Source organism: Peromyscus californicus, unplaced genomic scaffold (assembly GCF_007827085.1).
Source record: "Peromyscus californicus insignis strain IS unplaced genomic scaffold, ASM782708v3 Scaffold_5__1_contigs__length_169319896, whole genome shotgun sequence".
NCBI classification, from domain to species: Eukaryota; Metazoa; Chordata; class Mammalia; order Rodentia; family Cricetidae; genus Peromyscus; species Peromyscus californicus.
In genome coordinates this window covers 140591398-140616975 of record NW_026294573.1, presented here as the reverse complement: position 1 = coordinate 140616975, position 25578 = coordinate 140591398, and the positions used below count along the sequence as shown (strand labels likewise).

General features: G+C 39.0%; 1 protein-coding gene and 1 pseudogene across 1 annotated transcript; both read left to right on the top strand.

Moving 5' to 3' along the window:
• Window positions 1–500, top strand: part of LOC128097067 (bone morphogenetic protein receptor type-1B-like) — a 58847-nt pseudogene extending 58347 nt beyond the window's left edge.
• Window positions 382–24992, top strand: Bpnt2 (3'(2'), 5'-bisphosphate nucleotidase 2). The gene is made up of 5 exons (XM_052716469.1): window positions 382–896; window positions 11751–11913; window positions 13078–13173; window positions 17921–18082; window positions 19390–24992. Exons 1-5 carry the CDS (start codon window positions 516–518, stop codon window positions 19659–19661), a joined length of 1074 nt encoding a protein of 357 aa, XP_052572429.1. The 5' UTR covers window positions 382–515; the 3' UTR covers window positions 19662–24992.
• The last annotated feature ends 586 nt before the right edge of the window (window positions 24993–25578 follow it).

Sequence of the window (25578 nt, the reverse complement as noted above, 5' to 3'; positions counted from 1 at the left end):
CCCGCCCACCTTGGAAGCCCCAGGGCAGGCGATTTAAAGCTTCAGCCCACAGTACACGCGCCACGAGGGAGGCTCAAGTAGGTTCTTTCTAAAATGCCTTGTCGTCCTCTTTTGAATAATCAGAGTGATAGACAGTCACTGTCACTGTGGCTCTATTTCAAACACTTATAGTGGCACAGGAGCCATGGACCTGCCTTAAACAGCCACGTTCTCGCCCAGGCCCCGCCCCCAATTATGGGCCCGCCCTAGGGCGGGGCCTGTTCGGATATTCCCCGCCCTCCCCCCCCACGTAACCCGGATATACACTCTAGCTCCCCTTTCACCTCGCGGTCGGCCGTTGGCCTACGCGGAAGGGCGAGCGGCCGGCTGCTGCTGGGCAGGCGCTCGGGGCGGGGGCGCGGGGCGCGGGGCGGCTTTCCCCGGGCGGTGATGGCGCGCGCGGGCGCCGGGAAGCGGGCGCCGTTGTAGCGGACTCAGCGGCGGGCCTGGAGCGGCCCTAGCGCCCATCGCGCGCCATGGCCCCCATGGGCATCCGCCTGTCCCCGCTGGGGGTGGCCGTGTTCTTCCTGCTGGGGCTCGGGGTGCTCTACCACCTCTACTCGGGCTTCTTGGCCGGCCGCTTCAGCCTCTTCGGCCTGGGCGGCGAGCCGGCGGGCGGGGCGGCCGAGTCGGCAGCCGATGGGGGCGCGGTGGACTTGCGGGAGATGCTGGCCGTGGCGGTGCTGGCGGCCGAGCGCGGCGGCGACGAGGTGAGGCGGGTCCGCGAGAGCAACGTCCTCCACGAGAAGTCCAAGGGGAAGACGCGCGAGGGTGCCGAGGACAAGATGACCAGCGGCGACGTGCTGTCCAACCGCAAGATGTTTTACCTGCTCAAGACGGCCTTCCCTAACGTGCAGGTGGGTGCTGGGCCCCAGCCTTCCTTCTCGCAGGCCGGGAGTGCGTTCGGACCTGCAGACTTGGAGACACCGAGGTAACATGTGCAAGGTCATGCAAGTGGAGCTGGGGGAACTTGGAGCTTTTCTCCTCTCCCTGGTTGTGGGTGACGCGTGTGTCCGCACTGGGGAGAGCTGGGCTTTGAAGCCGGGATCCGGGATGCTGGCTAAGTGAACCACACGTCTGTAACAGGCTGCTTTCTAAGAAAAGGGGTTGAACCCCTTGGGCCTTTGTGTTCTCCTAGGATTTTATGCCTAGAGGAGGTCGTGGCTGTTGAGTCCGTGTTTTCTGGCAGATAACCCGGGCAGCTAGGCCAAGGCCTGTCGATATGTTTAGTGTGCAAAGCATCGGGAGGAAGGGGATGTGCTCATGAATTGCCAAAGCTGTATAGTAGCAAGACCCCGTTTATAAATACTCTGTAGTTTGTGCTGCTTTTCAAGGAAACGTTTGGAGATAGGCTTTCTTGAAGTTTCACTTCGGTGTATCCTAGCACTCAAGATTCTTATTTATGTCAGAGTTAAGTAACCATCTACCTTCTCTGTGGAAGGTTTCTTGGATAAGAGTTGACATTTTCTTAATCTAGACATCATTATTATTTTTTCTCTTGGAATTAATCGTTTCATTGCGGCTGCTTTCTCTTTGTGTGTGTGCGTATGTGTATGTGTGTTTGCGCGCGCGCACATGCTTGGTTTCTTGCAGAGTTAAGTAGTCCAGGCGGAGTTGGAACTAACTTAGCTTAGACTTGAATTCAGGATCCACTTAACCTCAGCTTCTTGAATGCTGTATCTTCAACAACCTCTGACTTTTCAATGGGCCATTTCCAGTTTATTGTAGTTCAGGGGAAAGGACTCAGCATAATGTAACAGATCTTTTAAATGTATCACCTAACAATAGATTTTGGCTTCTGGAAAGAAAAGTTGCATCCAAGGGTTTTATTGATTAGATAAACAGTAAAATTTAAACTCAGGTTTCTTTGGGAGTTTCCTGACCTCCTGATCGTCAAAGAATTAGAGTATGATCATTGAAGAATCTCCTGTCTGATATAATGCTTTTCCCTTCTTACATTACTGTTTTGGGTTTCTTTCATTCCTGTATTTGTGTCATTATCTCCTCCATTTTCCCCATGAAACATTGGATTTCAACTGTTAAGCTGCTGGATATCAGATGTCATTGACATTAGTGGATTTTTTTTTTAAATGCCTTCCCAAACAAAACACTGATTATTTCCACCTTACCCTTTTATTTATTACCATGGCAAATAATTTGCATCTAGATGTGAGATATACTTGAGAAATGCTGTTGTCTTCTAAAAACACATGGATTTCCTTAAAAGTTTGTGGAAAAAAAGGGGAGTTTGGGAGCTATTGATATATGATAGTTATATAGTACTGTAATGAATACATTATTGGAATATAGCTGGTGGCCCAGATAGTGGTCACATAGGACTTTAATCGAACTTCATAGCAATTTTAAAAGTATATTTCATTTGTGCCTATTTTGCAATTTGTAGGCAGGTTCATAACACTCCACAGCTTATATGAGCTCCTCTTGGAGGAAAAAACATGCAATTATTAAGTTAGTGATAGTGAAATGTGAGTTTTTGTTGTTGTTTTTCACTCTTCGCTCTTTGGGGCCCTGCCACCCAGCTCCCAAGTAAATAGAGACTTTTTCTCAGTTATGAATGCCTTGCTTTAGCTTGGCTTGTTTCTAGCCAGCTTTTCTTAACAAATTATCCTGTCTGCCTTTTGCCTCTGGGCTTTTATCTTTCTCTATTCTATATACCTTTCTTTACTTCTTACTCTATGGTTTGTTGTGTGGCTGGGTGGCTGGCCCCTGGTGTCCTCTCTCTCTCTTCTCTGTTCCCCTCCCCAAATTTCTCCTTCTATTTATTCTCTCTGCCTGCCAGCCCTGCCTATCCTCTCTCCTGGCCTAGCTATTGGCCATTCAGCTTTTTATTAGATCAATCAAGTATTTCAGAGAGGCAAAGTAACACAGCTTCACAGAGTTAAACAAATGCAACATAAAAGAATACAACGCATCTTTGTATCATTAAACAAATGTTCCACAGCATAAACAAATATAACACATCTTCAACTAATATTCCACAACAGAAATGTAGCAAGCAAAGCTGCTTTATTAAATTAAGATAAAGTCAGCTACATGGTAAGTTTTTAAACATCTGTGTGTGTGTGTGTGTGTGTGTGTGTGTGTGTGTGTGTGTGTTGTGTGTGTGTTGGTGTACATATAAGTGCTCAAGTTTTTGCACATTAGAAAACGGAATAACTACCAAGGGTCGTGTGATGTTTTATTAAAATAACACTAAGCTTTTGGATTTGAGGTGTTAACACAGTGCCTTAATAGAAAATAACTTTTCTTGTGGTTGAATCTTTGGCTGCCTTGAGTGTTCAGGTTAGGTATTGATTGATATAACAGAATGTTGTATTCATTTATGTACATCAGTAGACTTAGGATGTCCTTTTACTCCAATTTATTAGACTAGAAAACAAATGGAGCCATTTAAGTAGAGACCTAGCCTTAGATTTTCGATTTGTTTTTTTCCTTTTCTCCTCTACTTCAATGTCCAATAGCACTATCCTCAATGCTTCTCATTTTTGAAGCCTCACCTCAATTTATTTATATATTTATTTATTTTATGAAGCTTACCTGATGTTCTCCATCCAATTCATTTCCTAGTGCAAAGTAACCATTTAGAAGACACAACTCTCCCCTCCCCTTTTAAATCTCATTGCCTTTCAAAATGAGAGGGGTATGTTTTCCTTTTTCCCCACTACTTCTCTGTCTGGAGTCTGAAGCATGAAATTTCCTGTTTGATGTTCTCACCATTTTTGAAGCATGAAATTACCTGTTTGATGTTCTCACTTTATTTGACTATAATGGGAGTCTCTCTAGAGCACTTGGGTTGGGGGAAGCAGTGTTCCTCACTGAGGCCAGTGACACTTTAGGATATCACACCCAGGGGTAGAATGCTAGCTAACATCAAGTGAATAGAGCTTATCCTATAATGCCCCCAAACAGCCCTGCTTAGGAAATGAGTGTCAGGCATAGTTTGTGAGCTCGTGCTTAGATGGGCAGCACTTCCTAGAAGTGCATGCTGCCTTGTCAAACACAAGTTTCATCTCTTGATTGCTGCGTTTCCTTTTGTCATCAGTTATTCTCTGTCTTCAGGGCAGCTGCTTTACCCCTAAGCAGTTAGGCAATGCTTAATTTCACTGTTTCAAAGCAGTGGTAATTGACAGCCATCTTGCAACTACCTGCCTGGTTCTAGGTAAAAGCAATAGAGGTGATAGAACAAACTTTAATCTTAGCCACAGTGTTTTGGATGAATGAAGGAACACAGAGTAGATGCTCAGAGATTTAGGAAGCAAAGTGTTATAAGGAAATCTGGAGGGTTTTTAAGTGTGTTGTGGTTGTAGATGAGGGAGATAGATAAGGATAATGAGTCTTCAGGTATACATAAAAATGACTAAACCAGACCTGTGGCTTGTGGTAGAACATCTACTATAATAGAAAACTCTGTGTTCAGTTCCCAGTCCTACAAGAAAAAAATGAATGAAGAGTAATGCCTTTTCTTTTCTTTTTTTTTTTTTGTTTTTGTTTTGTTTTGTTTTGTTTTTCGAGACAGGGTTTCTCTGTGTAGCTTTGTGCCTTTCCTGGAACTCACTCGGTAGCCCAGGCTGGCCTTGAACTCACAGAGATCTGCCTGGCTCTGCCTCCCAAGTGCTGGGATTAAAGGCGTGCGCCAACACCGCCCGGCGCCTTTTCTTTTAAAAGAAGCATGTTACAAAAGATTTTTGATTGTGTGTGGCTGTTGGTGTGTATACATGAGCACAAAATTCCCTCAGAGATCAGAGGCATTTGTGAGCTGCTGGACTTGTGTGCTGGAAACTGACCTTTTCAATTTTTTTATGCATTTGCTTGTTTATTTTATTTATTTTCTTTTTGCAGTGCTGGGAATTGAACTTAGAGCCTTACACATGGTAGGCAACTACTCAAATACTCAGCTATATTCCCATCCCTTAACAAGGTCTTAATGGCAGTCCTCTCTGGAGCTGTTTAGTTACCTTTGTGTGAACATGTCTTGTAGCATGATGTAGAAGAAGCCAAATTGGTAAGCTGGTAAGGAAGTAGAGGCAGTGAATAATAGTAAGTCTTAAGAATAAAAAGTTGGGCCTCTGAGGAGTTGGCTCCTGTTACATGGAACTAGGAGAAGAGTCTAGTTTTGTTTGTTTGGTTTTAGTTTTTGTGGTATTTGTTTTTTAAGATCTAAAACAAAAGCTTTCTAACTGTTACAAGGTTGTATTTGAGAGGCAGGTAGTAAGAAAACGTCTTTTGAAGGTGAAAATAGAATAGGACAGGTATGGCAGCCTATAATTTTGAAAGTAACCATTCTCCAGAGAAATAGCTGATGGATATTTAGTAGGAGGACCTGGCTCTTTAGGAGGCTGAGAAGTCACAGTCTTCAGCCTGTACACTGGAGACCCAGGAAAGTTGGTGGTATGGTTCAGCTAAAACCCAAAGGCATAAGAACCATGGACCCAATAGTGTAAGTCTTTGTCAGAGGAGAGGAAAGATTTCTGTCTCCATTCCAGCAATCATGTTGAAGGGGCACATTCCCTTTTCTTTTCCCTTTTGTTTCTTCAGGTTTTCACAGGATTGAGTAAGGTCCATTAACATAAGGCTGAAGAACTGCTTTACTGCATTTGCTCTTTGAAACAATAATTTTTCGTGAAGCACTCAAGCCACAACCAGAAATAATAAGTTCAGTCAACAATCTGGGTACCCTATCGACAATTGTAGTGCATATACAAAATTACGTGTGAGATATTATATCTAAAACAATATTATTATGTAATTGGTTTTTATTTGTTTTTGTTTTTTCAAGACAGGGTTTCTCTGTGTAGTTTTGGTGCCTGTCCTGGATCTTGCTCTGTAGACCAGGCTGGCCTCAAACTCACAGAGATTCTCACAAGTGCTGGGATTAAAGGCGTGCGCCACCACCGCCTGGCTAATTATATAATTGTTTATGGATAAATGCACTAGATGGTTGATTCTTCTAAAGTCCAAAAGCCCCTTCAACCCAAATTGACTGAACTATCATAACAGTATTAACTGTGTTTAGGGCCTTGAGCTTTCATAGTGCTGAGGAAGAATGGTTTGTTTCACCTTCTCTGGAGTCCCAAGTTACAAGACTAGCCTGAATACCTGTATATATGTACTATATATACATATAAGTACATATAGGGTACTAATGTAACAACCTTTATATTCAATAAATATATGATTGCTGATCCCTCCTGTGGCTGCACAAATTAACATTTTCCATTTTAAAAGTTATAAATCACATCTACTATGTTACAGCTGCCACACATAGATCACAAAAATCTGGGTACACTATCATCCATTATAGTGGATATGGGATGTTGTATCTAAAACCATAATCTATAATGATTTATACCTCCCTTAAGATTTTTATCTCTTCAGATCTGCATCTTTCTTCTTACTGTTTTTTTTTAATGTATCTTATATTACTCCTACCTCTCAAACCACTTACAATTTTTCCCTTCTGTTCCTCTTCCATGTTGAGGTTTAGAGGAAGAGAATCAAATTAAATTGAATCATACATGTAAGAATTTATTCTGCCTCTTAAACTTCTTAGAGTATTAGATATGAAAGGAGAAATACATTGATCACGAAAGACTGAGTAGGCAATTCTGTAGAAACATTGTCCAGCAAAGCTATCCTTCATACTGTGACTCTGACCCAGTTGGTGGTGTTAATGTGTAGTTCTGCCATGGCAACATGGCAGAGAAACGTGGAAAACTTTTCCTTTTCATGAACCAAAAAGTTAGATGTGTCACGTTTTTGTCCGTATTTCATTGGCTAGAACATCTAATGTGTTTTCTAACTGCAAGGGAGATTGGAACTATGAACTTTTATATGCCTGGGAAGGAAATGAGGACTAGATTTTGTGAGCACTAGGCAGACTTACAAAGAAAAACAGCTGGCCAAAAGAAATGCGTCCTTAATAATATTTAAGGCTAATAAACAACGATGTCAGATAAACAGTTGCCAAGAATGGGTGGGAATTGCAAGACTAGGCATCACTTACAGGAATAGCCTATGGTCAGTGTACAATTTTCTGGTTTTAAGAAACGTTTGACATCACCCACTCAAATTATAGGTTCTTTGAAAACTTCATTTTCCATTCCTACCATAAATGACTTCTTTGAGGGCAGCCAGGTTGGGGTAAGAAGGGATGGTTAGTGATTGGTGAAACTGTTGTCTGTAGGAAGTCCTAAGCTTTTGTGATTTTATTATACTTAGTTCACTGTTGAAGTCCATGGACAAAGACATTGAGCATGAAGGAGGCAGAATTGCTAACACAGGAGAGAAGTGTGGGAGAATAAATGAGGGAGGGAAAAAAAGCAAACCACCATAGGCTAAGAATAGTATCCTCAAATAGGAAATGTTAGTTGAACATTTACGTTTGGTTTAGACTGCAGATATTCATGGGTGTTTTGCAAGAGAATGTATGCCTTGGCTGTTCAAGATGAGTAAGTTAACATGCAAACAAACATGGTCATTTTGGGAATTTACAAGGGCTTTGAAGAGGAAAAAGTCTGGTTTTGTGAGAAGAGTGTATTAGGGATCTTTATGGTAGTACAGGAAGGTCAGATTGAGATAGTTTCATTTGAATTCAGGTCTGTAGACTATTGTAAGTAACTGGAGAGAGTGAATTCACAGAGGAGTACAGCACGTATAAAGACCCCTGTAAGAAGATGGTAAGTTTTGGAGTCCATACATAAATATGCAAACTGAGAGACATTCTGCATAGTGTTTGTTATCATTAGATCATCTACGATTTACCTTGTAGATGTGACAACTCTGGATTTAATCTCTACATGCTGAAAGTTATTGGGAGTTTTGTTGGTGGTGGTGGTGGTGGTATTGTTTAAATTGGGAATGGCATGATCTGATTTCACATAATGGCAGTTGTTAAGAAGGGAAGCTGTTTCTAGTTTTGGGCTATTTTGAATAAGACTGCTATGAACAGAGTTGATCAAGTGTCCTTGTGGTAGGATGAAGCATCCTTTGGGTATATACCCAGAAGTGGTATAGCTGAGTCTTGAGGTAGATGGATTGATTCCCAATTGATTTTCATAGTGGCTGTACAAGTTTGTAGTCCCACCAGCAATGGATGAGTGCTCCTTTGCTCCACATTCTTGCCAGCATGAGCTGTCACTTGTGGTTTTGATCTTAGCAATTCTGACAGGTATAAAATGGAATCTCAAAGTTGTTTTGACTTATATTTACCTAATGGCTAAGTATGTCTCCTGACACTGCCTGGAGGACCAGGACTCAGAGGCTGGATAGCCCAGAGACCTAGGATAGAACCATATACAACTGAATGAATACATGTATATATTGAATATATATATACACACATCTCATATATATATCCATGAAATGATTCCTAAAGATATTCTGCTATACTCATAGATCAGTTGTTATCAGAGAATCTTCATCTAGCAACTCATGGGAGCAGATGCAGAGACCCACAGCTAAACATTAGGTGGAGCTTAGGGAACCCTGCAGAAAGGAAGGATTGTAGAGGGGTTGAGGATACCAGGAGAACATGCCCACAGAATCAGCTAAGTTCATAGGTCTTATGGAGACTGAAGTGACAGTCACGGAGTCTGTATGGGTCTGAGCTAGGTCCTCTGCATATATGTTGTAGTTGTATAGATTAGTATTCTTATGGAACTCTAACAGTAGGAGTGGGGATTTATTTATTTTATTTCATGTATGAGTGCTCTTTCTGCATGTATGACTTTACAAGAGAAGAGGGTATCAGATCCCATTATAGGTGGTTGTGAGCTACTATGTGGTTGCTGGGAATTGAACTCAGGACCTCTGGAAGAGCAGCCAGTGCTCTAAACCACTGAGCCATCTCTCCAGCCCTGTCTCTGACTCCTTTGCCTGCTCTTGGGACCCTTTACCTCCTACTGGGTTGCCTCATTGGCCTTGATATAAGGGTTTATATCTAGCCTTATCATATCTTGTATACCATGTTCTGTTTATATCCCTGAGAAGCCTGATCATTTCTGAAGGGACATGGAGGAACAGCAGATCTGGGGGATGGGGTTGGGGAAGAGCAAGAGGAGTAGAGGGAGGAGAAACTGCAATTGGGATGTAATGTATGAGAGACATACATACATGCATACATACGTACATACGTAAGTAAATAAATAAGGAAAACTGTGTAGAGGAAATTATTTTTGTCTGATTTATGCATTATTCTATTTCAGTAGCTAAATACTTGTTGAATAAATAAGTGAATATGATACAGAACATAGGAAAAATGTAAAGGCTATTATAGGAATCCAGTGAGAAAATGACCCTAATGGCTTAAACAAGTATTTTCTTGGTAGACATGGTGGTACAAAATTGGGAGGTAGAATCTTCAAGACTCACTGACTCCCACTGTCAGTGACAATGGGAGGAAAGGCCCTAGGCTATAGCCTATGGTAGCCCGAGAAATTATTTTCAGAGACCTCTACTTAGCTGGGATCCTTAATTCGAATACTGCAGAAAAGAATTTCAGGAGTCAGTATTAAGCAAAGAAAATGAAATATTTGTTACTAATATATCAAAATGCAATTGATGATATTTTATACTTGATAATATGGAATTTTTCTTCAAGTTCTTTTGTGTTGTCTCATTGCTTAGTCATCAGTTGCAAATCATGGCTTATATGAATGACCACTGCTGCTGTGAGTTCATGTGTGAAACAGCCATGTTACAGGATAGTGTTTCACAGCATCTCCTCCCTTCTGCAGTTCTTGCACTCTTTCTACCTCCTCTTTGTAGAAGTTCCCTGAGCCTTGGTGGGGACAGAGCTGATGTCTCATCTGTGACTGTGAGCACTCATATCATATCACTTACTGTGTGCAGTCTGAACGGCATGGTGTCCCTGCGCTATCCACTATCTGCTGCACTGCAGTAAAAAGTTTCTCTGACCAGGGTTGGAGCAGCACAAATCTATGAATATAAATAAAAATATTTAGGGTTTAGCAAGATGTCTCAGTGGTTAAGAGCAGTTGATCCTATTGCAAAGGAATGAGATTTATGTCCCAGGACCCACATGGCTGCTCACAACTGTCTTAACTCCAGTTCCAGGGAATTGAATTCCTTTTGGCCTCCCTGGGCATACATGTGGTACACTTACATACATGGATGAGCACCAAAACATAAATATTTAGAAGACAATGTGATTATATAATTCAGAAAGATAACATCAATGAGTTTTCCTTCAGGCCTACAGGCTCCCTAGCAGTGGGCTTTGACAATGTTTACAATAATACATTCAATATGTAAAGCAGTGATTCTATGTGGGGCAGGATGGAGGTCTATTTTTTGGCAACATCTGGAGACATTTTTGATTCTCAAAACTTATGGATACGCCTTGAGAGGTTTTATAGGCATCTATCTAGCCAGGGCTGCTCAAAGCAGCCTACAATGCACGAGTAGCTTCATAACAATTTTTATTCACTCAGAGTAATTGGGGTGCCATGGTGAAAAATGCCAATTTAAAGAAACGTGCAGTGTCCTTTTCTCAACAGAATTCTTACTATACATGTGTCCATATATATGATGGTTTATGGAAAGTACCAGCTCTGAAAACTGTGTTTGTTGGGGACAGGAGAGATGGCTCAGCAGTTAAGAGTATTTGCTGTTCTTAGCGAGAATCCAGGTTTAGTTTCTAGCATTTACGTGGCAGCTCACAAAGCATCTATAAGTCTAGTTCGTGGGGGTTCTACACCATCATCTGGCCACCAGGGCACTAGGCATATGTGATAACACAGATATTCGTGCAGACAAAACACTTCTATACATGAAATAAAAATATATTTATATGTATTCTCTCCTCACTCCACAATTTTATGTATTTATGATAAATCAGATTTATGTTTTAATTTTTTCTTATATGAATGAAAAGACAGAAATTTTTACTTTACCTTCTTACCTTCCGATACATCTTTGATGTATAGTTACAAGACAGCTAGACATTCATTTTTTTGTCCTTTTTTGATTGCTTATTTCAATTTATTTAGGTTTTGTAATATGCTACCTTATCTATTTAGTGTTCCAGGATTTCTTTTCCTTACTGCTTAAATGGTTCATTGTAGACAACTAATTCCCTCAGCCGTTTTATCCTTTAGCATTCAAATTCTGTTTTTAAGGCAAATCCTTTGTATAACTGCATTTTTATTGTTCTGTTTGCTTCTAATTGTAGTTGCTTATATCCAGTGTTCTAGAAAAATATCTATTTTCAGACTTTAGAATTTTTTTTTACTATTTTTTAAAAATGAGTTCCATGATATAGCCTAAGGGTGGCCTGAGGCACACTCCTCTTCCATCACCCTCCCTTGCACTGGACTGTAGACATGCCACAACTTCAGACCCCTCAGGACATTTACTCTTGATTCAGCCTTGACTAACTAACTTCTTTGATAAAGTTTCTCATTTTGTATTAGGACCCTGTCTGTACTTGGAGTCTCAGTCATCATTAACCAAAACACTAAACTTGAAGATTAGATTAGAAAGTATTTGAAGATAAAATGTCACTGCAGTGTTTTTTATGATGCTTTTTTTAAATTTTGCATTGAATTCCTTGAAATATTTTAAGGTTTTTCATTAATAAGAATTTATGTGAATTATCTGAGATGCATTTTTTGAGATTTATTAAGTAATAATGATTTTCTCCTTTGTAACACCAACTATTTCCACTGTAGATAAATACTGAGGAACACGTGGATGCATCTGACAAGGAGGTCATTGTATGGAATCGTAAGATTCCTGAGGACATCCTGAAGGAAATAGCTGCTCCTAAGGAGGTACCTGCAGAAAGTGTGACTGTCTGGATTGACCCGCTTGATGCTACACAGGAATACACAGGTGAATCCTAAATGTTAGATTGTCAGTTTATATTAGAGAACACAGACCAGGGCAGATAGTATGTGCATGGGGGCAAATACTTTACAAATTTTCCAGTTAGATTTTAAGAATCCAATTAGATTTCCAGACAAGCAGGATAGGTTATTAAGGTATTTTATGAACCATTTAGACTGGATGGGTGATTCTCACTCTTGTTTCCCATACCATAGCATATTCTTCTGATGAGCATACTAATCGACAGCTAGGAAAAGTATTAGCCAGAATATAATATTTACTTTGGGTATTAAGATTCAGGTTTTGTTATATATACATCTGACATAAGAATTCAAAATACTAAATTTTTGGAGCCAGAAAGTGAAAAGTAGCAAAACAAGATTATCACCACCAATCCCCAAACACGTACACATTCACATTATTCTTGCCCAGCTCAAGTTTCATCTCTGTGGTCTTTTCTCAGGTTCTTTCTTACACAGCAGTATCTAATTCCTGCTTTACTCTTTTATGGTATATGTTAAAATTAATTTGTCCCTCTATAAGGTAAGACCCCTAGAGTGTGTGAATTTGTACTTTTTCACCTTGGCATTCTGTATACTAAATTTGAACCATAATATGTACTCAATAGATTATTACTATTAAGAAGAGAAGGCACGGGTATATATATATATATATGTGTGTGTGTGTGTATATATTTAATGACTAAAGTTGCAAAACTGATTTTTATGAGTAAATAGTAGAAACATAGACTGTTGAGCTTGTTGGCAGAAAGAAGTTTTTTAAATTAACTGGCCTGAGTACATCATCATAATTAGTGATCATATATCCCTGTGTACAAGACTATTTTAAATTTCTAACTTGATTTTTAAATTTAATTATAAAATTAAAAATTACTTTAATTTATATCTAAAGATAAATAATTGTTATCAGTATTATATGGGTTAGGAAACTAAGTTTAATTTGCCCCAAGAACTGAAGTTACTAAAATGATGGACTGAGTGATTAGCCCAGGTAACCAGATCTCATAACTACTTAGCAGCTCTCCTGCTTAGGGCAGTTTTGTTTGTGAAAGGTATTTCACACATCTAAATTCTGATGAAGTAAGTATCCTGTTGTGTACTGAAATCAAACACAATACTTTAACAGCCATGCCTTTTTGTTTTCTCCTAGAGGATCTTCGAAAGTATGTCACTACCATGGTGTGTGTAGCTGTGAATGGCAAACCTGTGCTAGGAGTTATTCATAAGCCATTTTCTGAATATACAGGTATGAAGTATACATGAGCACCTTTGAGAGGCAGTGGTACTGAATTGTTTGTCTATAGTACTTAACCATTATTCTAGGATTTTAGTAATTGAGTCTGTCCCCCACCCATGTACACTACTGACTACGGTGAGGATTTTATGGTTGACACTGATAGTATGTGAAAAAACACAGCTTTCTAAGAAAAAATAATCTTTTGGAAATACTATTAGGTAGAAACATTCTCCAGCAAGGTGTCTTGTGTTTCTTTCATGGTGTTCTTGGAGGTGAGGCCTAGGATTCTTACACTGGATTCTTTTGTAAAGCTGTATAGTTGTTCTAGCCAAATCTGTTGTATCATGCAGAGCTCGATATTGTGATAAAGAAGAGTGATACTTACACATCAGAAGTGGGAGAGTAGCTGCCCCATTGGTAGCTATAGCACACATCTTTTAGAGATCCTTAGGGTCCTTTCTTCATACGATCGTGTTTATTAGTTTCCTACAAAATGCAGGTCAGGTCACTGATGGCTGTGTTCTAAGAAGACATGGGTGACCATGTCAAGGAACTTCTTCCTCAGTTAGGCTATGACCTTTGCTTATAGCCCTGCCAAAGACAGTGGATGCAGGTGTGGGGAACCTTGAAGTCGGCTGAAGACACCCTAAGACCAAGTTCTCAACATAAAGGAGATTTATTTGCTGCAGAGGGACAAAGGACAGGAAATAAGAGACAAAGACAAAAGATAGAGGATGAGGGAGAAAGGGAAGGGAAGAAGGGAGAGGGGAAAGGGGTACTTGTTGGTTGCCTATGATTAGAGCAGAGACAGATGGGGGCCATAAGCAAATGGTGGTTTATAAAGATGAAAGGAGAAACCCTGTGTTAGGATGAGGTGTTTAATTTAATGGGCATAGTAATTAGGTGAGCCAAAGGGGTTTTTTGATTGCTGGACTTCAATTCTTTGTTAGCTGGGCCTTGGTAATCAGCCTCAAGAGGAGGAAGTGGCCAAATAAGGGAATAGACCTTGATGACCAACTTTAGGAATGCAATCTAACAGTTTTTTTAGCAAGGCAGAGGGAATAGGGGAGAAGGGCAAGGCTTGCTAGAGCCATGTTTGCCATGCTTTTACTGGCTAGAGTCCTTTCAGCGGGGAAGATATTACAGTACAGTTCCTCATTCAGCAAGGCTCCCTGTGTTCTTCTGGTTTTCTAAGGTATGGGTAGTAGTCTCAAGTTCACCATGGCAACATAAGTTATTACTGTTGTGGGGGAAGAGTAGTTAGTATAAATATTATTGCTGACTGCTGCAAGGATTTGTGGTGCTTTTAATTGGTTAATTCCCGTCAACTCATAGGACTAATATTATGAGCTTTGGCACCACCATTCTCCAAGATGACAATGTCCACATTGCCAGTATTGAAAACTATGACCATGTATTATGGGTACTATTAGTATCATCAAATTTGTATGGTAGTTTCGTACAGCTGTTAAAATTGAAAAATAAAAACATTCTATGCATGTATGAAACACTGAAATAATAAAAATATGTTAAAAATAAAAAAGTTCAAGATTATATTTTGGCACTGCATATATATATGTATATATATATAATCACAGTATACCTTATAAAATGAAAAAAGCAAAAACAAACATTAGGTTTTTGAACCACTGAACCACATCTGCTTTTTAGGCTTACTTGCAGAGCCACAATAATCAGATTTACATTCTGTGTAGCTAAATGTAACTAATGCAGTCAGAGGAGCAAGAGACATTGTGCTGCCTTGGACTTCATGTGCTCGGTATCAGGAGATTACAGGTAGAGCTTTTCTTTATTTATCATAAAATAAACACATTAGGTAGCTACTCTTTTACTTTGTCACCTAAATCTAATTTAAATATGTTCATTGAAGCTAGAGAGATGGTTCCATAGTTAAGCGTACCTATTTACTCTTGCAGAGGGCCCAAGTTTCAGTTCTCAGCTTCCCTGTTGAAACTCTTGCCCCAAGGGATCTGCACCCTATTCTGACTTCCTAGCATCTGCACTCGTGTTTACAGACCTACACACAGCTTACTCATAATTTAAAAGTAAAACTAAAAAATAATTATCCATGTAAGTGCTATATATTAATGTATTGCATATTTAACATGAAGTGCCTTTTTAATACTGAATTAGTAATTGCTAGTATCCTATACAATACTGACCCCTAGAGGTAGAGCATTGTAAATTCACTTCTTAGTAAAACAGAATAGTTAGTGAATGCTAATTAGAAAAGAATTTAGAGATTTTTTTTTCACCTTTTGAAACTTTTTATAAATACAAACACAAAATTATGGTAAGTACTCGTGAGCTTTTTCCTCCAGTGTATTTTAAAGCTACAGGTACTGTATTTTGCCTCAGCTAACCATTATTCCCCCATGGCATTCAATATTTTCATTTCTCTGCATGTTCCTGGAATGGATTTATGTAGCTGCTTCCTTAAAACAAGGTCCTGTCAAGTGAGGTGGATTTCTTCTAGCCACAAAACTGTTGCCTTCTGTACTTTTCATGGGGAACAGCTTCCAGCACTTCTTAGCCCCATGTCTTTCCTTGTTTTGGAAAGCAGGCCACTTCTCCCGTAGGACACCTATTCTTCTGGGCGTTTTGATCGGATGCCACTGGATGCTCCTTCTCCAGGAGCTTTCTCCCCTGTGAGATGGGAGGCTTCTTATTAGACACCTGCTTTATTTCTTTTGTCTTGTTCCTGGGAGACCACTGCCTTCTTACAGCTGTAGTTGCCTTTCCAAATGTCAAAGATGTCTTCTTCCTCTCACTTCCCCAGTTTCCATGTCTTTTCTAAGTGTTATATTGACTAATTTCGGGTCAAGAGGGAACCTTGGCTCCTATTAGCTGAGTTCTCCCATCATTGAGAATTGGCCAACCTCTTGGTACTTCTCTGAAGCTCCTGCTAGGGTAGACACACAGAGATTGTATTTGACAGTTGTTGTGCTGATCTGCAGTGTTTGTTTCCTTGCTTTCTCATCTGTTTGGATTTGTCTTTGTTTCCTACTTACTCTGGAGATATAGATGAAAAGGCTTTATATTCACTTCCCTTGTGGTTGTGTATAGCTTTTAGATGACTGCCATCATCCATGGTGACTCAGAAACCCAGACCTTCCTCTCTTTCTTTTTTTCTTTTTCCTGTAGCCAGGAATAAACTACATTCATTGCTAATCATGGTATCCCATAGTGAGTGAGTGTTAGAATAGCAATTTAACTGGTTTACTTTTGACTAAATTTGCTTTCTTGCATTGTTTGCCCCAGAGTGAGGAAAACTTAAACCCCAATATGCACTTCAAGCTATCTCTGGAAGCCACTCCCTCCTTTCAAACCTCCTTGTACCACCACTACCCGTTCCTTAGTTTGTTTCTTTGACTCAGTCTTTTTGAGATGGGGGTCTCACACTCTGTGCCAGGGTGGCTTGGAACTGTGCATTCTGCAGTGGACTTGTACTCATAGCCCTCCTGCTTCAACCTCTCTAATGCTGGGATTCTAGGTATGAGCTTCCACATTCAACTGACTTTGTATTTTTATGCTCTGTCGTACTTTGCTTTCTGTTGCTGGGATAAACACCATGACCAGAAGTAACATAGGAAGGAAAGGGTTGATGTCATCTTGGAAAGTACAGTCCATTATCAAGGAAAGCCAAGGCAGGAACTTGAAGCAAAATCTACAGAGGAATGCTGTTTTCTGGCTTGTTCCCAGGCTCCCACACGCAACTACTTTCCTTAAAGTGTTATTTATGTATATGAATGTGTCTTAGTGAGTGTATGCCACATGTAAGGGTGCCCACAGCAGCTAGTAGAGACAATTGGATCCTTTGGGATGGAGTTAAAGGCAATTGTGAGATACCTGACATTGTGCTGGGAACAGAACTCAGGTTCTCTGGAAGAGCAGGAAGTCCTCTTAAATGCTGAACCATCTCTTTAGCTGCTCGGCTACCTTATACAGCCCAGGCCCACTGAACTAGGGATAGTACTGCCACATAGGCTGGACCCTCCTACATTAAGTAGCAGTCAAGAAAATACGCTACAGACATGCCCATGGGCCAGTTTCATAGAAACAATTCTTCAGTTGAGGTTCCTTCTTCACGAGTATGTCAAGACGACTCACCAGGACATGGTCCTTGATATGACAGTCTGTAAACCTAACTCACTTCATTAACTATTTTGTGTGTTTAAAGCCATTTGGGAGAATGAGCAGTATGCAAGTATATAAAACCATGACTGTATCAGAAGTAGAGATAGAAGAAAATCAAGTTTGAAATTTGAATTATCCAAACAATTGTGTTCTTGTCACAGATTATGCTCCCTGAATCTGACTTTGATGATGAACTCAATGTCAAGATGTTTGTTAAGGACTGTGAAATTTTTGAAGGGAGGAAAGAAAATGGGCTAAGTATAGCTAGGAATTGAGTTACAAGGTGGTCTCAATAGAGGCCATTTGGTAATGGGGAGGGTACCAGAATTCTTATGCCAAATATTTGATAGCTATTCTAATTGTGAAGGACACAGAGCACTTGGAAGCTTTGTTTCAATGCATGCCTATTTTCTTACTTTAAAAAATTAAGTAATTTTTGTACTTAACCAAAAAAAAAAAAATCTGAGGGAAATGATCTAAGTCTGTAGAAAATGACTTTTTCTTTTTCAGTCACTTGGTTCTGAAGATTGTAATTTGTATAATGCTTTGGAATTATAAACCTTCAGGACTGTTAATGGGCATCCCGTTTGCTTTTCAGCTTGGGCAATGGTAGATGGTGGTTCAAATGTGAAAGCCCGTTCTTCCTACAATGAGAAGACCCCAAAGATCATTGTGTCTCGCTCTCATGCTGGGATGGTCAAACAGGTTGCTCTGCAGACCTTTGGAAACCAGACATCAATCATCCCAGCTGGTGGTGCTGGTATGTTCCCCCTGCTTCTCCCCATCTTGTGGTTCCATAGTATGTTCCAGCATGGGCACAGATTTCTCAGGAGACCAAATTGTTTGTTCAATACATAGGCATAGAATAAGGAGGCAGTGTACTTTGGAGACAGGCTCAGACTCCTATGGGGCATCTCTAGGGTAGGACTGCATTACCATTACATGTCAGAAACCAAGTCTTACTTCATGGTAGCTCTTCATAAATTACCACAAAAGCATACTGCCCCCAGTGTATACCCGTACACCAGCAAGGCTGCTCTAAATGTGACCTGACTCTAAAATAATTGTTCTATGTGTTTAATGGTGGGCCTGTCAGGAGGAAAGATGGAAGACTTGAGATGTTTCTATGGCAGAAAGCTATCAGGCATCATCCTAGGGATTGCTAGAATGACTAAACCTTAGATCACTGAACTCTTCAACTTGTACATCTAGGATGAGCAAGAAAGTATTATGCTCACCCATTTTAACATATATCTCCTGCTCTTTACTACCTGATTATAAATCAGAGCCCACAGTTCTGAAAATGGGCAGTAGTAAATACTCAGATAGTGTGAGCCATGTGTAGTTTTTGGCATATTATTATTTAATTAAACCACCTTTAAAAATGTTTAATTTATTACTATGAGATCTGTACAAGAGCAGACAGTAATCTGGATTTGGCTTGAAAAGGCCATTTGATGAATGTTTATCATGTCAGAAATTTTTTTAATTCAAGTAAATAAATTGAAATCAGAAAACATTTGTGTTCCAGTCCATTTTCAGCAGTGCTAAGATAGAAGTAGTTGGATGGGAGAAAAATGACACTTTGCAACCTGATATGTTTAATTTGCCAGTTGTATATACTGCTTTCCTAGATTTTTCCTTAGAGGATGCCTGTTAGGTTATTTAGGAAAAGTAGATGTCCAGAATAGCTAGGAGAATTGAGATGAACTAGATTCTAGATGTGATGTCTTCCTCCTCTTTTTTTTTTTTTTTTTTTAATTTTGTACCTCGTTACTAAAAGACAGTGGAGTAGTGCTCTTTTAAAATATGTGTCATAGACCGGCTTCCTATAATTGAGACTAGCTTAACTATATTAGTAAGCTTATTTTGATGGTACTGTTGCTATATCGAGCCTATATTGGGGTTGTGACTTGTAAGCATGATTATGTTTTTAGATTTAGGCAAAGGCAGTGTGGAATGCTCATAAAGATCTCATCCTGTTCCCTTCAACTGTGTACTTGAAAAGTTTGCACACTTTTTATTAAGTCATTTGAGTAATAACCTAAATTTTTCTTTATCTTCTAGGTTATAAAGTTTTAGCACTCTTAGATGTGCCTGATATGAGTCAAGAAAAAGCAGATCTATATATTCATGTGACGTACATCAAAAAGTGGGATATATGTGCTGGCAATGCCATCCTAAAAGCCCTTGGAGGGCATATGACCACTCTGAGTGGTGAAGAGATCAGTTATACTGGGTCTGATGGTATTGAAGGGGGACTCCTTGCTAGCATCAAAATGAACCACCAAGCTCTGGTCAGAAAACTCCCAGATTTAGAAAAGTCAGGACATCAATAAGCATTCCTGACCACAGGGTGCAACTTTTCCAGGGGTAAATTGTTCAGCCTGAACTGTTGGAAGCTTCAAAGGACTGGTGGAGACTATGCATGGTTAAGGCCATCCTGAACTTAGGAAGTACTTATGAAGCATCAGAGACTTACTTTCCCTGTAATAGGACGCAAAATCAGGGAAATTAGGTTGCTTCATTTCTCAAGTATTGTCTTTATTTTTGAGACTATTTTCATACAGTTGTCATACACAAGGCACATATATATATATATGTATATATATATTTGTGGATTAAAATCTAGAGCTGCGTCTACACTGTTATGAGTCACCATTTTCACTCAACAAATCATGAGTCTGCACTGTTGATACTTTCATAGAGCATTGGGTTTGAGGAAGGCTTGGTTTTATGTAGATGTTTAGTGTAACTTTGAGGTTGTATCTTATTGAAAATAAAGTCATTGGTGATTTTTATTCCTCAGATGGAAAGCACAAGAAGTCTCATATTCATTAATATGCAACAAGTGCTCTGTTCATCTACCATTTCTATGGATTTAGTAGAAAAGTCTTAAGTAGATTATTTTCTTTGAAATTTTACTAACAGATTCACCAGCTGATAGAAAATATAGACAAATGATGAACTACATTATAATTGGAACTTTTTGTGAATGTGTGTTTTGTTTTGATCAAAGTGTATCTATGGTTTCAGCATTTCTGCCATGTTACTGTTGATTTTCATTTCCTTTTGGAAGGTGCATTCGTTCATCCTTTCTCTATTGACCAGCATTTAGTCTTTACCTGTAAAGTTGGTTTTAAGTTTCAATGGTTTGCTGTATTTTCTCATTAGAGATAAAATATGCTGTAAGACACTGTAAGAATATAAATGATTCTGTAATAATTGAAAGTTACTTCACATTAGATGGACTGACTAGTTTTAGTTATTTTTCAGGAATTTTGTTTTAGTAGATTTTTGAAACCTTGCCAGGTTTATCAGTAGAGATTCTCTTATTCTTATTATCAAGAATGGGCACAGCTCCTTTTTACCTGTTAGGAGACTCAATAACCAGATTCTCAAAGGAATCACTTTTGACATAAGCCTGTAGTTTCCTTTCAGATTACTGTCATCAAAATTGATGAAGATGTGTTTTTTGTTCAATTGGCAAAATATGGTTAGAAAAAGATGGTGGCATTTGTCATGTTGTTATAACAAGAGCTTGTTTTCTGATCTGGATTTGTTGTGTTGCTCTAGCAACTTGTTTTCTGAGCTGTATTTGTTAGTGTGAGTGGTTTTTCTTAGTGTGATTACAGAATCAGTGTAAATAATCATGTTTTTCATGTGGCTTTGATATCCTTATAAACTTTAATGAGGAATTTCTCATATTTTCTTTTCTTAAAAATGTAACCCTAAAGCAATTTTCAATTTATTTTCCTATTTTAGAGGTAAAATTGAGCAGGAGGGACTTGCTAGCCTATTAGACATGCACACTGTAGGTTCGCATGTCATAGGGTCCAAAGCCCATCATTCTTTATTAGTGTACTGGATCTTAGCACACTGCAAGTGCTGTACCTTATACTTAGCAACTGGTAGCAAATTAGCCTTCGTGCAGTGGAAATTCAAAGTTTTGAAAGTTGGAAACTTAGTATTTATTTAACAAGACTTGTGAATTTTGAAAACTGTTTCAGGCACATAATCTAATTACCAAATAATATGACGAGATAAATGAAACCCTGCTTTCTCCAGGGAGATGGCAGAAGCAGATACTCACCAGAGTCCTATTGGACCTTTATTTTCATTGTAATACATCAAAACAGGAAATGGAATATAATTAAAAATGTTTTAATGTTCGGAAACTTTTATCATTGAGTAGAAGCAAAACTAGTTCATATTAGCAAGCGTGATGGCTTTATTTTCTAATTTCTTTAATGTGTATAACTAAGGATATGAATGATTTCTGTGTTAAGCTCAAAAGTTAAGGTGTTGGCTGAAAGTTGAAAGTATTATTTTATAATTTGTTGGTGTTGTCTAGTTACTAATGATTTTTACATACTTTTATAGACAGTTCATTTTTTTAAAATTTTGCTTAAGAGCCAATACACATTACAAGGAAAATGGTATTTATATTTATTTATGTGGTATTGTGCCAGAATGTACTAGCTGTCGAGTATGTAATATCTCTCAGAATTAACATTAAATTGTTTTCTTTCTAAACATAACCAACTAAGCAAGTTTACATTTGGAAACTTACCTGCTTTCCCTTTAGTAGAAACAGACATCCAGACCCTCAGTGTCATCAGCTGTCTTCTCAGCCACCCTTGTAACGCTTTGCTGCCCTGCCCCGTCTTTCCTTTTGGCCCTCTTTCTTAGCTGATATGCCACCTTGCCCCATGCTTAACCCAAAATTCTTTTATAAACTCATTCCTCTTTATATTGGCCACTGAATACTGAATTGAGACTCTGGTAAAGGTCACAGTGAAAGTGATCAGTCCTGGAAGAGATCTGGTTAACCATTATTTTTGAGTCTCACTGAGAAGTAAAGAAAATCACTTTCAACACCATAAAGTTCATGTCATGTATATCAATACTAATGTTTTTACAAAGCACATCTTCCTACCCATCTCTATATATAATCTCTATACAAGCCTGGAATATGCCAGAGAATTGGATAGGTAAGCCCGCTTGAAGAAACCTGCTTTTTCTGTTGGTTTTCATTCTTATGTCCCTCGCTATTTCAGTTGAGTTTACAAGGCCCTACAAGACAGTTAAATTCGTCTTCGTGAGTTTTCTCCTTTCCCCAGTTTTATGTTGTTTTTTGACTGGAACACTCAAATGAGGTATTAGCGTTGTATAGTGAACTGACAAGAACATCTAGATTTATGTTTATCTGACAGTTGTGTGGATTCTGTTTCCTGGGGCTACTTTGCACTGTTCTGAAGACTTTGTCAGTAGGTAGGGCCAGGTGGTGAAGAGAAGGAAGGTGCAGAAGCTCAGGAGAGATATCAATAGGGTGAGAGGCTAGCATTCACCCTGCCTGCCCTACCCTGCTCTTAGATGCTAAGTTCAAGTACCTAATATTAATTACTCTGGCTGTGGAGGTGGTAGTGCTCTGGTCACCCAGACAGAAGTACAGTGGAGGGCCAGTGTAGAACAGAAAGCACCCATTTTAGCTTGGTGATAGCTGAAGGTGACCTTCCTGGGACAACCCGGGAGGTTAAAGCAAGAACTGTTGTGATTATTCTAGCTGCAACTACCTATCTTGGCTGTGTAGATCGTTGATGTGTAGAAACAGAAATAGTTTTTCATTTTGGGTCTGGATTAAGATGTTTTTAATGATATACCTGCAAAGTGGCCCTGTCCTATAACTGTGTAGAGAAAAAACAAAAAAACAAAAACCTAGTCTGTGGGGTTTTTTCTTAAGAAAAAAAAAAAGTTGTGCCTTAAATAGGGCATTGTATGTTACCAATACAAAACACTTTTTTTTTTAATATATGGGGGAAATAGCTTTTTCCCATTAAACTTTAAGTTCTTTTAATGTTTTTTATATCGGAGTTGGGGAAAGTCATTAAAATTAAATAAAATTGATAAATTATTTTTGCATAATGTAGCCTTTACAGTTGTACATTTTTCTAAGAACTGGATCATGATGTATATAAGTCTGAAATGATGTTTCATCATTTGGTTCTTAATTAAATGTAAGACCAGGATAGATCACATTTTGCAAATTTTACTTTTAAGTAAATCATTTGGGACTACTTTATCTTTTCTAGTCCTCTGGGGTAATTTTGGTTAAAAAAAAAAAAACAGCTGTTAGTGGTAGAGTTATGGTGGTCTGTTAGTTAAATAATACTGTGTTTTGTGACACAATAGAGTTCTTAATGAGGAAAGGATTCTAACCCTGCCCAGCCACAGTTGTGAGGGCTGCTTCATAATAGTGAAGTTCTGCAATGACATGATTCTGTGAGGTACTGATAGGTGTACTTTGTTCCTTTTTATAAAAGCCTGGCAGTTATATGTATTCTGACTTAGCATTGACAAAAATTGACAAAGAACTTTTGTGGGTTTTTTTAATTATTTTTTGAGATGGGTGGTAAATTAATTTAATGGAAGAAATGAGATGTTTTTCTTTGAGATAATACAAGTCAAACTGAAGTTAAGAATGATGAATAATGCTAAAACAGCTGATTATATACCATGTCTGTGATCATTCCCTAAAGTATTATATAATGTGTCTGTGTAAAGTGCAAAAAAAGAGGTTGTGGTGTTTTGTTAAAATAATTAAATTATTTTAAGGTGTAAAACAAGTGGTACCTTTGTCATTCTGGAGAGGCATGTTCCTCCATTTTTTTTTTAAACTAGGAAAGAAACATAGTAAGTTAACGTGAGATACTTAATCTGAAAACAATCTCATGACCCCAAATATGGCCTCAGCCTTCATTATGTAGAGTATTCTGGAGAGGTACCCTTCCAGAGGCAGAGGCCAGAACCAGCCTTTGTCGTCTTAACAGGGTCTGTAGTGATGGGCTGCAGCACTGCTAAGACTTAACATACATTCACAGTGCTGCCTGGAGCAGCCGTGCCTGCATCACCAGAACTGTGGTTTCCCTGATCTTCTAAACTTTTCATCCTCACTTTCTGTTAATCCATTTCTGAAAATGGGTCAACAGTAAGAGAAATTAAAATATTTTACCTCTGAATACTTTTTACACATTTAAAGCCATGGAGGAAATAAGCCGTTTCTTGATGCAGAGATGCCACATTTTCTTAGCAGGCTCTGATCTTCCAACCCACTCCACCAGACAGAAGTGGAGACCATTGTCAACTGAACTTCATTGGGAAGAAATCTCCTCCCATGGCCTTTGAAGAGTGCTTTGTGCCTCCCCACACCACTTTTGTAAAGGCTGTTAGTTCACTTGATAAAGAGATAGAGTGTGTGTCTTTGATTTGTGTGTGTGTGTGTGTGTGTGTGTGTGTGTGTTTTACCATACTCCCAATACCTAGTCTCGCACAAATTAGTCCAGATTGTGTGTTGAATTGAACTAAAGGGTCACTACTAGTGTTAGCATGCTTCATGCCTCAGTAGTATAAGCTAGTTGTTTCCTTTGCTGATACTTGTAGTTACCACTCCACACACACTAATTTTTGTTTTGGTTTTTTGTTCGTTTGTTTGTTTTTAGTTTTTTTTTTTTTTTAAGTTTTGCCTTTCCTCTAGATACTACCCCATGGTCAATTAACTGTATAAAATATGATTGCTTCTGGTGACATAATTATCCCAAACCTTGCCCCTGGATATACTTTGACAAGTGAAATTTGAATTCCTCAAATAAATTGGTCATGTCTGAAAAGTTGGTATGCTGTGTCATTGTTTTTCTATTATTATTTTACCTCTGTTTTTTTATGTATATTTCTGTAGTATTAAGAGCATCTACAATATCCTGCAGTCTTCAGCATCCATTTCAGAACCTGGTCCACATTAAATGATACTAAATAGTAGCTTCCATTCTACCTTGCCCAGACAGTCACTGACAACTTTTTTGTCTCTGAATTTATCTGCTTGGGAACTCTGTGGCATTCTCTGTTCATACTACATACACAAAATGGAATCTATTTAAGAATGGATAGGAATGGGCAGCCAAAAACAAACAATCCAACAACAAAAACCACTTTCAGTTGGATTTTGTTAGATTTGTTAGATGTGAGGGAGGAAATAAATACATGACCTGAGCCAGCAGGATGAGATGTTGAGAAGGAGGACTGGGGATGAGAAAGAAGATAAAAGCAATAGCTGGGACCAGGAGCTAAGTCAGACATTGTTGGCAAAGGACACAGGGTAGGTACCACAGCCCAGAGTAAAGAGGGCTTCTTAGAACTCCAACCTTGACTCCTCCAAGGCACTCGTTCCAGTGACCTGTCAGGTCTATTCCTGGACAAAGG